At 36.7% G+C, this 15,872-nt stretch overlaps 1 protein-coding gene across 2 annotated transcripts in view; it reads right to left on the minus strand.

Moving 5' to 3' along the window:
* Positions 1-541: 541 nt before the first annotated feature.
* LOC127638793 (plexin-B2-like) overlaps positions 542-15,872 on the minus strand; it is a 144,966-nt gene continuing 129,635 nt past the window's right edge. For both annotated transcript variants that reach the window (XM_052120529.1, XM_052120527.1), the window contains 14 exons: positions 15,013-15,242; positions 13,261-13,442; positions 12,889-12,955; positions 12,666-12,812; positions 9,893-10,049; positions 9,065-9,165; positions 8,095-8,179; positions 7,046-7,197; positions 6,633-6,793; positions 4,567-4,714; positions 4,407-4,471; positions 4,239-4,314; positions 3,869-3,943; positions 542-3,781 (listed from right to left, as the gene is read on the minus strand). In XM_052120529.1, coding sequence (XP_051976489.1) covers positions 3,677-3,781; positions 3,869-3,943; positions 4,239-4,314; positions 4,407-4,471; positions 4,567-4,714; positions 6,633-6,793; positions 7,046-7,197; positions 8,095-8,179; positions 9,065-9,165; positions 9,893-10,049; positions 12,666-12,812; positions 12,889-12,955; positions 13,261-13,442; positions 15,013-15,242 — 1,751 coding nt within the window. In that variant the 3' untranslated portion in view covers positions 542-3,676. The remainder of the gene's footprint in view (positions 3,782-3,868; positions 3,944-4,238; positions 4,315-4,406; positions 4,472-4,566; positions 4,715-6,632; positions 6,794-7,045; positions 7,198-8,094; positions 8,180-9,064; positions 9,166-9,892; positions 10,050-12,665; positions 12,813-12,888; positions 12,956-13,260; positions 13,443-15,012; positions 15,243-15,872) is intronic.

Here is a 15,872-nt window from a genome sequence, read left to right on the forward strand (position 1 = left end):
CTTTGAAATTTGGTTCAACATTTTGGGATTTTCAGATCTCTAAATACTATAAGTATTTAGAGCTGCGCCACGTGCTCTGTTTTTGGGAGTAGTTTCTCTGGGAGTGGCGATTACTGCTTTTGGAAAAGGTCATGAGGCATCAGTGTATTACTTCCTGCTAATTCAGAGTATGGGGGATTGAATTTCAACTTCTCTTAAGAGATTATTGGAGAAATATTTAAACTTGGTATTGGAGGAGGGAGTGTGGACTAGGATTCTAAATAACATCAAGTCTGCATCTAAAGGTGCACCTTATGCAATTTAAGATTTTACATAGTCTTTTGGACCCCCTCTAGATTGTATAGACTTGGTCTTAAAGACACACCCACCTACTGGCGATGTCAATCAGAAGATGGAGACACAACCCTTATCTTTTTGGGATGTGTTAAGATCCAAGAAGTTTGGTTGAAGATTCAGTTTTAAGTGTGAGGTATTGGGCACTCAGTGTATATGTTTTGCTTTTCTTTGTTTAATAAATAAATCAATACAAATTTTAAATCACAAAAGATGTTAAGGGTCATCAATGTGGCTATTCGCAAACTGCCACATTCAATCACTGATAATTAATCTTTGGCATTAATGGAAAATACACTTTCACGAAAAGAGCACAACATAGGGATTGAATCTGTTCATATCTATTTTTGCTACAACAAAAATGTATGTCACTGTTGTATGATGCAAACAAGGTCAAAACCTTTAAAGTGGGGCAGGCTAAAATAAGCAATTTAGCTCAATTTCAAGCCATGTAACATAATATCTAGCATATATTATAGTTCTCATTCCAAATATGTGTTTTGTGCCTTTAAAGAAATATTTTAGGTTCAATATAAGTTATGGTCAATCAACAGCATGTGGCATAATGCCGATTACCATAAAAAAATTAAGTCTTTTTCTCTTTAAAGCAAAAATTTAGTTTACAATGAGGCACTTACAATGGAAGTGAATGGGGATGATTTCTGCAGGGTTTAAATGCAGAAATGTAAAGCTTATACTTTTATAAATGCACTTGTGCAAAACTTGTGTATTATTTGAGCCCCAGTTTTTTTAAATTGTCATTTACTATTTAAGTGTTCAGTATTTAATAATGTATTCTTGTTGCTATACTTTAATTAGTAATTGCAAAACCTTAGCGGTCTCTTAACTTTTCCTTAATTTTAACATTTCCATTTCTTTCAGTTTAAAAATGAAGCAAATAAGCTTAAAAAGACATAACTTACAACAGGGGCTTGTAGTTATTCTGGTGCTATTCCTCAGCCTTTATAAGCTCTATAATGCATCATTACCAGAATGCTGACAGGCATCTCTCAATTCAACAGCCCGGCTGAACATTTTGTTTTTAAAGAAGTCTTGAAAAGTTAATTTCAGGTAGTCCAGATCAAATATATTTGGGAAGTTAACATGTCCTGCATTGTGAAACTGAAGTGTTGTTTTTTATAATTTTTTTATTTTACTTTTTGCTCATTTCCTTTTTTAATTATGCATGTAGCTGTTATGACCTCATATTAATAAATTATTAAAAAATACACATGGAATATTGTACTTTAAAATTTAAAATCGTTTGACACACTGCAGGACTGAAATTAACTTGTCAAGGCAAAAAGGGATTAAAACTGTTTGAGAAACTGGAAAGAAATGCTAATCAGTACAGAGATCTTAACAAAAGCACTTTCACTAATACAGCCATATAAATTTGAACCTCAAATCTAAAAACAGGTTATGCATCAACTACTCATGTGTTACTGATATGTTATTACACAAAGACATAGAAACATATCTAATGTCTCTATTGCGGTTATTTTAATGCAGACATAATCACCACACAATCATTATTACTTGTATTCTTTAAGGCACTACCTGGTAAAGAAAGGCAAACAAGAATCTTTACAATAAGCCATTGACACGGTCATTGCTAGACAACAGATCGCAAGTGGGAAGAGAAGAGCAATATGACGATTTTAACTTGGCAGTCTGGCTATATTTACAGTTCAAAGGCATTTCCTGCTGTTTCCATCATGCTCAGAAAGGGCGGTGCCAGCCTCAGATTGGCTGCGATGAGCATTTGTCACATGCTTTAAATCAGAACCAAAGGCAACAAGTCACGCACATAATAACATTTATGAACAAAGAATACAGTCCTCATTTGTGTGGTCATCAGCGTGTGGTGTTTGGCACATAAGAGACAGAACGCTGATTCAAACAACTTCAAGAAACAACATATAAAAAAATTAAAACAACAAAGGCTACAGATGATTGTGAATAGCTGAGAAATAAAAAGCCTTTCAACTTTGGTACACTCTAAGCCTGTATCCATGATAAGATAAAATAGTACCAAGAGACTAAACTGATATTGATGACATCTTGAGATATCTTGATTTAACTGGCATCCAAGTCTCAGTCCCAACAACTGCTGTTAAGGCAAATAATGAGAAAGCCACAAACATTCAGATTTTGTCAAATCTGAAGATCGCATGTGCTGTGAGCCCTCTTTCATATGTGTCTGTTAAACAGATCTCTGTAAAAAAGGAAAACCCAAAAATGAAAATTCAGTCATTATTTACTCACCCTAATGTCATTCCAAAACCCATATTGCTTTCTTTCTTCCGTGAAACACAAGAGACATTTTGAAGAATGTTGACGCAGCTCTTTTTCCAACTGGAACAATATGAGGGTGAGTAAGTAATGACAGAATTGCAATTTTTAATAAAGGCAATCAGCAACACATGCCTTGAACTAATCAATCTTATATTCTTGATTTAAAATACAAAATCATACTTGTGCCATAAAATGAAAAGCCAAGCCATATGCTGCAGTGCAGATATAAAAGAAAGACTGTGCAAAACAGATAAAACTGTAAACTGCTTTATCAAATGTGCTTTCACTGTTTTGGACATGAACAGTCACTCAGTGATCATAACGTCCGTTTTTCGCGCTGATACTGTATTTATCGTGGCTAAAATAGAAACCGACTATGACATTATTGTATGCATTCACCAGTAAAAATACATCAAAAATACTTGGGAGGGACAAATGAAGCCTGGCTTTGTCATCAGCATCACAAACACCTATACAAAATCATAGTGGTACCATAGAACCCGCAGGATGTGACATTATCACCGCACAGGAATGAGAGTGGCACATAAAAATTCACAGGAAAACAAAATAGGCATCCACAGAAACAATATCCAATGTCTCATTTTGTTTAAAAGCCCCTTGTAGCCTTTAGTGTAAAAATATTTCTACATATAATACTATTCTTTCATTTCATCTACACATGAAGAATATACTGAACATCTGATTATTGGCAGAGGAGAAAAAATAATTGCTGGATGTTTTTCATTGTGCATGTGCTGATCTGAGAAGTACCATAGAGAGTTTTCATTTTTCCTCAAAAGTTTCTCAAGTACCCATCTGGTCAGAGTTTATATTGGTCCCTCTGAACCAAGAGCAAATCTGAATGCCATGTGGAGAGGAAAGGTCAGGGATAAGTCTGTGCGCTCCCTAGATTCTCGTTCATGCAGTGGAGGCTCCATAATTTTTGAGTCCTCTGGAAGTTTTGTAGCCCACTGAAGTGGGCTTTGTCTTGAATTTATTGGCACGTCCGTCTTCTTTCTCCCCAGCGAGTCTCTGCTTCTTGACATTAAAGATCAGTCACTTTATTCTCCAATGCAGCAGCGATCTGCTGCAGTCTGAGGGTCAGCTGTTTGCTCTGGGCGGCAGGGTCGTCTTCCAAAGACGAAATAATCTACAAAAGACATGACAAGATTCAAGAATGTGAATGATTGATTAGTGTTAGGGACAATCAAGACATTTAATTTGTAATAACACCTACCCCATCGAAGTACTTGCTGGCATACTGGTAAAGCTGGTGTAATGCAACTTGAGTGTTCAACTTATCTGTGTGAGACTGAAAAAGATAACAATTCAAACCAGTGTCTTCAACACACAGGAACACACATTAAAACAAGACTTTTACATGTTTGAAAAGACACGAGTGGCACTTGCACATGCACAACTCGCCGCCACTATGCTAGGGTTTTAGTGGTGGTTGCCAGGGCATTGCTATGCGGCTGTTAAGGTCGGAATTTCCAACTTCTTTTTCCCTGACTTTTCCAATTTCATAGGTTTAATCAAATGAGCAATAGTGATAGTGATAATGAAGCTTGTCTATACAACATTAAAAACGACACACAAAAACTTACACGTGAAACCTCTGCAAGGTGCGTGTTCATGTCCTGGTCACTGACTGGAACCATCTGACGGATGCCTTTGTAATAACTGAAGAGAGCAGAGGACAGAGAGAATGTCGCTTGTTACTTCTGCTGTGTTTACATTGTACAATCACACTGATCAACAGAAGAGATACCCACTCATCAACCATCTTCTTGTAAGTGGAGATTTCTTTCGCATATAGCAGCTTGTTGCTTGGGGACTCCTGTGAAGGAGAGGTCAAGAGAGAAAGCATGAGAAAGCAAGGTACGATAACACCAAAGGATTCATAAACTACATCTTCAAACCTTGATGGCTCACCCGGGTCAGTTTGTGGTCAGACTTGGTGCAGGCATCCATGAAGGTCTGGGCGATGACGGATAGAGAGGCGTCCACCACCTCCGTCACGTGAACGTCGAAGATGAAGTGCGGATTTTTCAAAATGTTCACCCAAAACCGCAGAGGAAGACTGCAAAAACACACAGCTACTTGCATTTCTGCTCTTACATTGGAAAATGCATTTTGACCAAATTACTTTGCATGGATGAAAATATCATATATTACATAGATGCATAGCTTGTAGAGCTGCAAGAACATTTGTTTAAATCGCTAAAACTCAATAATGAAAATAGTTAACAAATGTCACTATTGATCAAGTCGAAATTTGCATATATAATGTGTATTTGGCTGCTTTGTCGATCAATCAAACTAATATTTTAATAGTAATTATTAAATTAAGTAATATTTAATATTGTAAACATTTAAAGTAAAATATTTTTTACTTTAATATTCCATTTTAAATATCAAATATGTGATATATTTTAAATAATAAAGTAAAATTATGTTTACTATAAATTGTAGTATTAAATGTGAAAGTAATATATTACATACAAATATTAAACCGTAATCAATAGTTTTGCAAACTTCTGCCGTTTTGCCCAAAAACTTTGGGACATTCCACTGATTTTTTTTCCTGAGTCAGGAGATATGCAAATTCTCAATGCTGTGTCCAAAGTGTCATCTTATTTTACCAAAGTTTTTAAGAAACTTATAATTTATTGTTTTCAAACTGGGGGTCACCAGAGCATGTCAGGGAGGGAATGATGATGAATTCACCTAGTAAAATCTAAAGATAAAAAAACATATTTGAAAGACAACTGAAAATGAATAGCTTTACAGACAATAATCCAGCTTAAAAAACATAGCACTATTGCGTTATAACACTGTTAATATCGAGAGCGCGTCCATGTACCAGTGGCGCAATTTCCTGTATGTGCGCTGCTGCTCTATGAAACCTCCCTGATGTCACTCAGAAAGTGTGCGCACTCAAAAAGTGTCTTGATCATTCGCAAATCTATTATAAAGCCATATAGCTCTGCCTCTGTTCATTCATACAAGTATTCTGCCTCTATAAACGTGTTATATCGAGGGACAAACAGTACCGGAGAGCTCATGTTGCGGCATATACATAGAAAATCTAGAAATAAGTGGAGGAAATTCCCGAGGTGTCCATTATTACGAGTTCAACATGATATCGGGGTTGATGTGTCTTCATGTGTCTGTAACAAGTGCAGTTTAAAATAGAGACAGAAACTAGCACATGCGAGTTTATCCCAATTATAGGCTCAAAAACAGTTAAGTAATCCCACTGTCATAAGAACAAACATGGATTATTAATACCAAACCAACTGGTTTAAACTAAGGTTTGTAATAAGTCTACTCTCATTTCTCCATTAAGAGCTTTTTTTAATTCCTTGCTTTGATACTTGTATCAGTACCACCTCAATCAATTAAAGAGCATCAGTGCTCAGAAAAAGTAATCTTGAGTTTGGAATGAAATTTTAATAAAATAATGTCCTAGTGGCTCTTATGGGGATGGCATGCAGAAATCAATCCATACTGAGCCAATACCCAGAGCCCCTTGGTCTTGACTATCAACAAATCCCTAAAACACATCAAAACCTTGTTCGTGACTCACACAGCAGTCACGGATGTTCTGCAAAACAATAATGAGAAGGGCAATTTAATAGGCTGCTGACGACAGCAGATGGGAGAGGGGACAGAACATAAAAGTGTGCACTTCAAGCATGCTGATGTAGACCTCACCTGTCAATCTCTTTGCTAACTGAATAAGAAACATTGTGAATATTTCAGCAGGGCTGAACAGAGCCTAAATTATTAAAGATGTAAAACAGGGTTCCCTGTTACCCCGTGAGTTTTCAAATCTCTGGAGCACTCTATCAGCATCTTTGTATCTACATATATGCATGTATGAATTGATCCATCTCTCTGTCCATCTATCTTTCTTGGCTTGTTATGTAGCATAACAAACAAAGTTTAAAGAGGGAAACAACGCCACTGAGCCGAGCATTTTATTCATTTCACACCTGTTGGTTTTCCATATGTGGATGGTCTCTTCATCGACGTTGTCATGCTTTAGCGCTTGTTCGTCCAGGAAGTCAAAGAAATATTTGACTGCAGGAGGAACCACATTTACAGAACACAACACATTGCGGAAGAAATCATCCACAAACTGCTGCAGCGTGCCCTGGAACACACACAAAAACATTAAATCTTTATCCAATTCACGTACTGGAGCCACAGTTTAAAATGAACCAGGGCTTGGGGTGCGAAAGTGACAAAAGTACCCCAGATGTTTAAAATATGTGGTTAAAACACCCCTTAAATGAATTGCAGGTAGCTGCATGCTACATGTACTGCTAGAGTATGTTAAATCAACAGCCCTAATTATTAATAATTACTAGAGTAGACAGTAATACATATTTTCTATTTAATGTACCTTCATCGAGAGCAGTCTGGTCAGGTAGATCTCAGTGATGGCTTTCGTAGTGGCCTTGTCTTTCATACTACCCCTCTTTGATTTCACTTCATCAAGTTCATCTGCAGGTCTAACCAGGTGAAATACTTTATCATCCTCCAGCAAAGCATTTCCTGTGAAACACAAAACAAGCACGTTTGAAGGTCTGCTTATTCTTCCTTTTTAATTTTTTTTAGAAACATTGAATTTATTCATTCTGTGCCTTCATATCATTAAGGACTATCAATTTGTTTAGACTATAAAAGGAATAGTTCACCCAAAAATTTAAATTCTCTCATCATATATTCACTCTCATGCCATCCCAGATGTGTAAGACTTTATTTTTTTCTACTGAACACAAATGAAGATTTTTAGAAGAATATCTCAGCTCTGTAGGTCCATACAAGGCAAGTGAATGATGATCAGACATTTGTAGCTCCAAAAATAACATACAAGAAACAAAAAAGTAATCCATATCGTATAGTTCAGTGTTTAAATCCATATCTTCTGAAGCAATATAATAGGTGTGGGTGAGAAACAGAACAATATTTAAGTAAATTTATACTCTAAATCTCCACTTTAACTTTCACTTTCAAAACTAAACAGGCACCACATGTGACTTTCAGATGTAAAAGTGAAAGTGGAGAACAGACTTGTTCAGTTTCTCACCCACACCAATTATATCACTTCTGACGATATGGATTTAACCACTGGATTCATATGGATTACTTTGCTGTTTCTTTTATGTGATATTTGGAGATATAAAGGTTGGGTCACCATTCACTTACATTGTATGGACTTACAGAGCTGAGATTTTCTTCTAAAAATCTTAATTGTGTTCAGTAGCAGAGAGAAAGTCATAAGAATATGGGATATCATGAGGGTGAATAAATAATGAAAGAATTATAATTTTTGGGTGAACTATCCCTTTATGGGACATTAATAACAAGCCATGCACTGGTCTCAACAGAAACAAAATTGGATAATTTGTTAACAGTTTTAACAATATGGTATGAATGAAAGTCACTAACTCTCTTCATGGTTGTCCTGGTGCTGGTCAAAAGACTTCTGAGTGTGCAGAACTCTGGACAAAACCAGTGTGGCACTGTCTCTCACCTGATACACACATTCAAAATACACATTATAACACAATCAGACATTGAGGTTTGATTTCCAAGAGATGAGTGACCAAAAAGTGCACAGTGTTCCATGATTATGGCCACTTAAAGACCCAAACACCACCACTTCTTTTTTTTTTTTTTTTTTTTTTTGAGTGTTGTGGCACTGTGATTGTTAGTTACACATGTGTTTTAGTAAGCTGCCTGAGGAACAAGGTGCTGGTAGCAATTACCCTTATTAAATATGCTTATTGTGTTGCATCGATTCAAATAATTGGGCTAACAAATAATTGAACACACACAAATCCTATACTCATTTTGTTAAAAGACATAGAATTAAAGTACCTTTTCTTAAGGTAAGTAGTTGTGTCAGAAAGGAAACCGTGTGGATGTGTTTAAGTGTAAGTGTGCCTACTGAGCAGAATTTAAAGGAATAGTACCCAAAAATGGAAATTCTGTCATTATTTTCTCAACCTCATTTTGTTTACACAAATGTTGTTATTTGTTTTTTGATGAATGTAAAAGAAGAATTTTGAAGAATTTGAGCAGTTCTTTTCCATACAACGACATGTCCATGTCTTTCAAGCTTATGGTGTCAAAAAAACACCATAAAACTAGCTCTTACTATTCAAGTGCAATATTCACAGTTGCTATTCGATACATTTGTGTGAGAAACAAACAAAACCTCATCTCAAGTATGGCACCTATGGTGCAGATTTGACATCATTACTATTGTAGCTCTGTGAAGATTCTTTAATATTCTCCATTTGTGTTCAGTTGAAAAAACCACAACAGCATACAGGTTTGAAACAACATGAAGGTGAGTAAATAATGACATCATTTTCATTTCTGGGTTGAAATGTTGTGTTAAGCGAACACTCACATTGTAATGGGCCAGCGTGTTGAGACGTTTCCATCTCCCTTCCTTCTGTGATGTCAAATCCAAATCAGACAGTATCTGCCCAGTAGATCCGGGGCGCCACTCTGTGAAAGAAAGAGGAAGTACACCTTAAACCATCCATCCAAAAACTTTAGACAGATTTCACTTGACAACCTGAGATGAAGTAACTCACTGGCTCTTTTTTTCCCCCAACAGTCCTTACTTTAAGCAGACTCATCTGTCTCATGGATGATGTGAGACATTGGCTTTAACAATTCAGCACATTTAGAAGAACATCTCATTAAGAACTGCAGGAGTACAGACCAACATGTGCCAACTCCAACCATTAATCAAACCACTATCTGTTCAGACCCGGGATGAGGCCGACCGCAGCGTGTTTTTTATGAAAAGAGCTATTTATGCATGTTACTTTCACAAAGTTGGAGACTTTATCTGTTTATGTCAAGAACGCAGCTGTGCATGTGGTCTTCAACCAACCAAGGAGGGCCTCAGTGAGTAAGCGTCACACAAAGAGGTCTATAACACCTAGAGAAAGCTATAAATCAGCATTCCCATTCATTGGGATGGCAGTTGCTCAGTTCTCTTACTCTCTTTTTTCCTCTAGCTTCTGTACTACTGAAGTTTACACTTGAAATCCAGTATTGTAGTACTGCTTGTATTGTTTTGATCCTGTATGATAAATTACATGCTTTTTCACATTTGTAAGATGCTTGGATAAAAATGTCTACTAAATGAGCACATGTAAATGTTAAAAACTTCACATATGGTAATGAATTTTAAGTGTAGCAGGTTGTGTAGATGGTGTCTAACCGAGAGCGACGCAGTCCACCGTTGGTCTCTGAGAGTATGGCAGATTTCTGTACACCTGTTCAATGATCTTCTCCTTCACCTGTGAGATGGTGTCACAGTTCAGTACTTTGACAGGTGTCACGTCGGGACCCTCGCCATGAACCAGCACCTGTAGGGTCTAGAAAGATCAAACTGTCTTCAATCAATTGATTCCAATTGGACGAAAGTTGCATCATCAATTAAACAATTATAATTACAGATTTAACATGCTAAACAGAGACCATAGGCATGATCCTAGGGTGGTGCTATGTGGTTGCTAAGGAGTTTGGAATGGTTGCAAGGTGGTCACTTACTGCTCAAAGAATAATAAGAACCCACCCCATGTCTCTATAATATTAGAGTTCCAAGATATGGCTCAGGGCTCTACTTCAATATAAGTCTGTGATTTTTTTCACCAATTTTATCATCCACAAGATGAAAATGGTAAACTTTAGAAATGTAACAGAACATTTCGGCTTTCTGCTCACATGAATTGATTATTCATGAACACCAAAGTTTGATACTTAAGGTAAATAAACTATGTACAGACCATATCAAGGACTATTCGTTGGATTAAGAAAGTGATGTCTTTGTCCCATGAACATTTCCTGCTAGTTTTCAAACTCAGTGGTAGGCGCTTCATTCATTGTCACTTTAAAACTATATTACTTACATTAACATGATTTTCATAAAGCAACCACAAATGGACTAATGAATCGTAGCTGTGAAGTGAGATGGCTGGATATGTGCAGTACTAAAAGTGTAGCACACATCTTATCTCTGGTAGGTGAACACAATTTTTGCCTAAAAAAAGTGACTAAAGATTGCTTCCATTATAATGAATGAAGCTGTGCAAGTCATTTACTTTTACCTTTAGTCATTTAGCAGACACTTTTATCCAAAACGGGTAACAAATTAGGAACACATAACAATAAATCCTTAACTTGCCTGCCAAGGTCACGCAGACAGCTTCATTCATTATAATAGGTGCGATCCAATATTCCCAACCTTTCCGCTGAGGAAACTTGTGAGCATCTAAGCCATGATACACTTTCATCTTCTCTCTCTCCCATAGACGCTCAGTATCAACAACACATCTGGATAAGTCACTTCAGGTAAATGTTTGATGTTTTTTGAGACTCAGAGCCTTATTTAAAGGATCCAGTAATGATAATGGAAGTGAACTTGTGTCAGAAGCATTCTAATTCCTTTGTTATTGTTACATCCTTGAAATGGCATTATTTAGAAGTTTATAATTCAGAAGCAAATCAAGGTTGAAGAAATACATTGGTACTCTGCACATTTTTTTTGGTTTTGTTTGTTTTTTGTTTGAAATTCAATGAATCTAGTAGATAATGGCTGTTCAGTCCCAGAAGAGCAGTGTTATGCTTGATAATGAGATTACAGACTCACTGCTGGTCAATGAAATGGAGTTAGGATGACACTGATGGACACACTAACAGCATCTTCACCCTTAAGGCCAAAATATACTTCAATTTTGACGTGAATGCTCAGCGTACAGCTGAACACAGGCCTGTCAAAGTATACATCATATGAAGGAGCGTATACACAGGTGGTTGGTGCATGCGCACTACAACTAAACAAGACACCGGACTATTTCCCTTCAGGAGTTTAGACCTATAAAGATGTCTATATATTCCTTTAGACTCAAATTATACAATTGCAGGTATCTCCAGACCTCCTCACACATGAGTTCTTGACGTGCATATCGATTGTTGATGTTTTTACTTTCATCTCCTGTTGTTTCCCGATGATTACATCTTCTTCTAGCGCTTTTTTAAATATTTTTATTGACCTGTTGGAACTGAGGAATATCAAAGAGCATTTACAAATACTTAAACTGTTGATACGCAATCCACCGCACGCGGTGGTGACGTCACTCTGCTTACATTTAATATATAATTTACCGTCTATTAATGTTAACAAATTATACATATTTTCAAAGGCCTAATGGATCAACATTGATATCCGATCTCTGTTTCATGATAGCAATGCTCCAGAAACAGCAATTTAGTCATTTGTGCCAGGAGTACAAATGAAAACATGCAATATCAAAACGGAACTTCATACCTTTGTTATGAAAACGCGATCGCCAAATGAATCCAGTTCGCCACACTTGGGTCAATTGTCTATGTCAAGCGTTCATTGAAAAACATCCAATAGCACTTTTTGTCCATAAAAGTGATAAATCTGAGAAATATCGATATATTCTCCATTGTTTACATGAGATCTCGTCTGAAAGAATTTCCCTTTGTCATCGTTCTTCAACAAACAATGCAAACTGAGCAGCATTCATGTTGTAAAACTGTATATTATAAAAACTTATATATTAGAGCCTGTAAACAAAATGAGCAAATTCTTCAAAAACAAAATCTTCAAATTTGAAACATAACTTCTTTAGACTTGTGGCTTTGAGAATACATTAAAATACATGTTCAGCACAAAATATGTCCATTACTATAAACTTCAGCTTCTCTAACTTTATAAAATAACAACATATATTAATTCTGAAACTTGAGAAATAAAGCCCAAAGTGTCTTCTTTCAAAAGATACTACAACTGTGTCCATACTCCAAAGAGTCCAGTAAATACAACCATTTAAGTTCAGGTATGTCATTTTCATGGTTTGTGCTCAAAAAGGGGGTGTGTATCAACAGGTTAATTACCTCAGCAAACAACAAAACATCCAAATCCATCATGGTAACACCAAAGTCACTGAGGTTAAGACACTCACCAAGACTATGTACTCAACATCATCTCCAAGAAGTCCTGTGTCGTTCAGAGTGTATTTGGCTTTCTTCATCTTGGCATCAACTGGTCCTTTTTCCACCTGGTGTTTAATGGCCTTAAAGAGCTTATACAGCGGCTCACCAGCGGAGTCCTGAGAGAACACATTTTAGTCAGCCTCTTTTATTACAAAACCATATATGCCATTCTAATTATAGTACATTTTTTACCTTCAAAAACTGATAGAGACATATGGACATCCAGTTACACAACATCCTCTCCACGACTGTCTCAGACCTGAACATGACAAACGGATAAACAAGCCGATAAACATAGTATGTTTAGGATACATGTACAATAAAACTCTATACATTTAGCATAATGTCAAAGCACTCGATGTCAGGTCAGTACTGGAAATTCCCTAAAATAATGGCTTAATATATAAACCACAGATGCTTTATAATTAATGTCTTATTTCATATACAATCAGTTCTTTAAATCACAGATTCAACATGCCAAGCAGTAAGAACCTGGACCAGAAAGTAGACCAGAAATATCAAGATGTTGTTGTGGTAAGGTTGTGATTTAGTTGCGGTTCTGACCTGCGAAGCATGAGTTTGGGGTTCTTGCTGTGAACATACTCCTCCATCAGCTCCAGCAGGAGCGTTCTCATGATGTCTGTGTAATACTCCAATTTGCCATGTAGAGCCACCGTCAACAGGGATGCAAAGTACACCTTATTCCTGGCATTGAACTCCTGCTTGCTCTCCAGAGTACGAATGAACTATAGCACACAGATATCAGTGCATAAGTCACATAATAAATCAAATTCAGCTGTATGCAGGCACATCAGTAGAGCAGAACTACAGTATCTGTTTTATAATTTCATTTTAAAGTCTTATTCCTGCAGGGAATTTTTATTTTATTTATGCCCATCAAGTAAAACAAACAGACTGCGAGCTATACAATGAGCCTGTCAGTGCTGAAGATGGTGGTGCGGATGGTGCGGAGTGGTGGTGGTGTAGTGGTCTAAGCACATAACTGGTAATCTGGTGATCAGAAGGATGCTGGTTCGAGCCCCACAGCCACCACCATTGTGTCCTTGAGAAAGGCACTTAACTCCAGGTTGCTCCAGGGGGATTGTCCCTGTAATAAGTGCACTGTAAGTCGCTTTGGATAAAAGCGTCTGCCAAATGCATAAATGTAAATGTAAGCAAAATGTCTCTCTATTATCAGGGGCGTAGATTCCACAGGGGATGAGGGGGAGGTAACCCCCTTAATAATCAAAACAAGCAAGTACAACCCCACCAATATTTACTCCATGATCAATGAAAACATGGGTAAATGCTTCATGTTGCAACCACTGCACTGTTTAAGCCAAATCTTCACCCTTGCCTGATATAGTGAATTTTTAATTCGCACACTTTACGACCAAAGAATTTCAATGACTTTTCCATGACCTTTCTAGTCGTTTGTGATTACTTGATACAGAATTTATAAAAATAATTTTGTTTTAAATTTATGTGAATAATTTAGACCAATTAATTGACCCTTTGCTAAGCTACGCTCACTTTAGTTACGGTTGATCGCTCTGACAAGCTCTGCAGAACTCCCCATGGGAATGAATAGGAGATTGCCCTGAAGTACGCTATTTTTGGCAAAATGTTCACATAAACGGAATGGATAATATTTTTGGAATTAAAGAGTGACATTGTAATGTATATTTATCTGAAGTTTTTTGTAAGAGAAATTGTTAAATTGTAAAATTTTGATGCTGTGAATTTTTTATTTACTATCACTTTTACTATGATTTGAATCAATACATTAATTAATTAACATTCATTTAATAGCTTTAATACACCTTGGAGCAAATGTAGGTGTTGTTGCAGACATTATATGTTCATTTGGGAATGAGTGCTGACACATAACATGCTCTTCTCCAGATTTATTTAAAGATCTTTTTTTTAAAAGAAACAAACACACTGCAGGGATACTCTCTGGGTAACTCATGTCACTATTACAAATGAACCGGCAACAACATGTTTTACATTAATTATTTTCATAAAATCACTTTCAAAAGTACTCAAACACACATCACTTCCATAGGCTGTCATCATAAATAGCAAACACGTGTCAAGAGTAATGGCGACAGGGCAACGGTTGCTAAGACAGGATTGGTCAGAAGCGCTTTTAAAGTGGGCTTAGCGAAGGGTCAATTGAAAATAATAATAATAAAAAATAAATTAATCAATTATTAACTCAAAAGTCTGACATCTATATGGCTTGCAAGCAAATTTTACTGTACACAAAACCGATGTCTAGCCACTGAAATATTTTGAAGAAAAATGTCTTACATTGATGAGGAAGGTTTTGCTGTTCAGGAGGTTGGAGAACTGGTTGAGTGCATGGTCTATGATGCCTCTGCGTGATACTGGGATATCCAGCTTGCCGGTGATCATGACATCATTTGCTCCATCTTGGGAGGGCAGGAAGAAAACGCAATCCGTGTAGTTCTTGTAATCCAGGAATGGGATCCGAGCTTCGCTTAGATCACTAGTGTGATCTTCCATCTCAATCATTAGATCTGAGAAACACAACAAATTTAAAATGTCATGTAATTGTCTTCGTTTTTGAGTTGCCATAGTATGCAATAGACTGGAATGTCTTAAGGTCAATATTAGGCCAAAAATGGCAAAAAATGAAACGGATTTCTCTAGAAACTCAATCAATCATTGTTTTGAGGATGAAGACTATACAGTACAATGCTTGAAATTGCCAAAAAAACTGAAGATTTCATACAAAGGTGTACACTACGGTCTTCAAAGACAAAGGACGACTGGCTCTAACAAGGACAGAAAGAGATGTGGAAGGCCAGATGTACAACTAAACAAGAGGATGAGTACATCAAAGTCTCTAGTTTGAGAAATAGATGCTTCACATGTCCTCAGCTGACAGCTTCATTGAATTCTACCCGCTCAACACCAGTTTCATGTACAACAGTAAAGAGAAGACTCAGGGGTGCAGGACTTATGGGAAAAATTGCAAAGAAAAAGACACTTTTGAAGCAGAAAAACAAAAAGAAAAGGTTAGTGTGGGCAAAGAAACAGACATTGGACAACAGATAATTAGAAAAGAGTGTTATGGATCTTAACCCCATTGAGCTTTTGTGGGATCAGATAGACTGTAAGGTGCATGAGAAACACCTGACAAGACA

The sequence above is a fragment of the Xyrauchen texanus genome, chromosome 47 (genome assembly GCF_025860055.1).
Source record: "Xyrauchen texanus isolate HMW12.3.18 chromosome 47, RBS_HiC_50CHRs, whole genome shotgun sequence".
NCBI lineage: Eukaryota > Metazoa > Chordata > Actinopteri > Cypriniformes > Catostomidae > Xyrauchen > Xyrauchen texanus.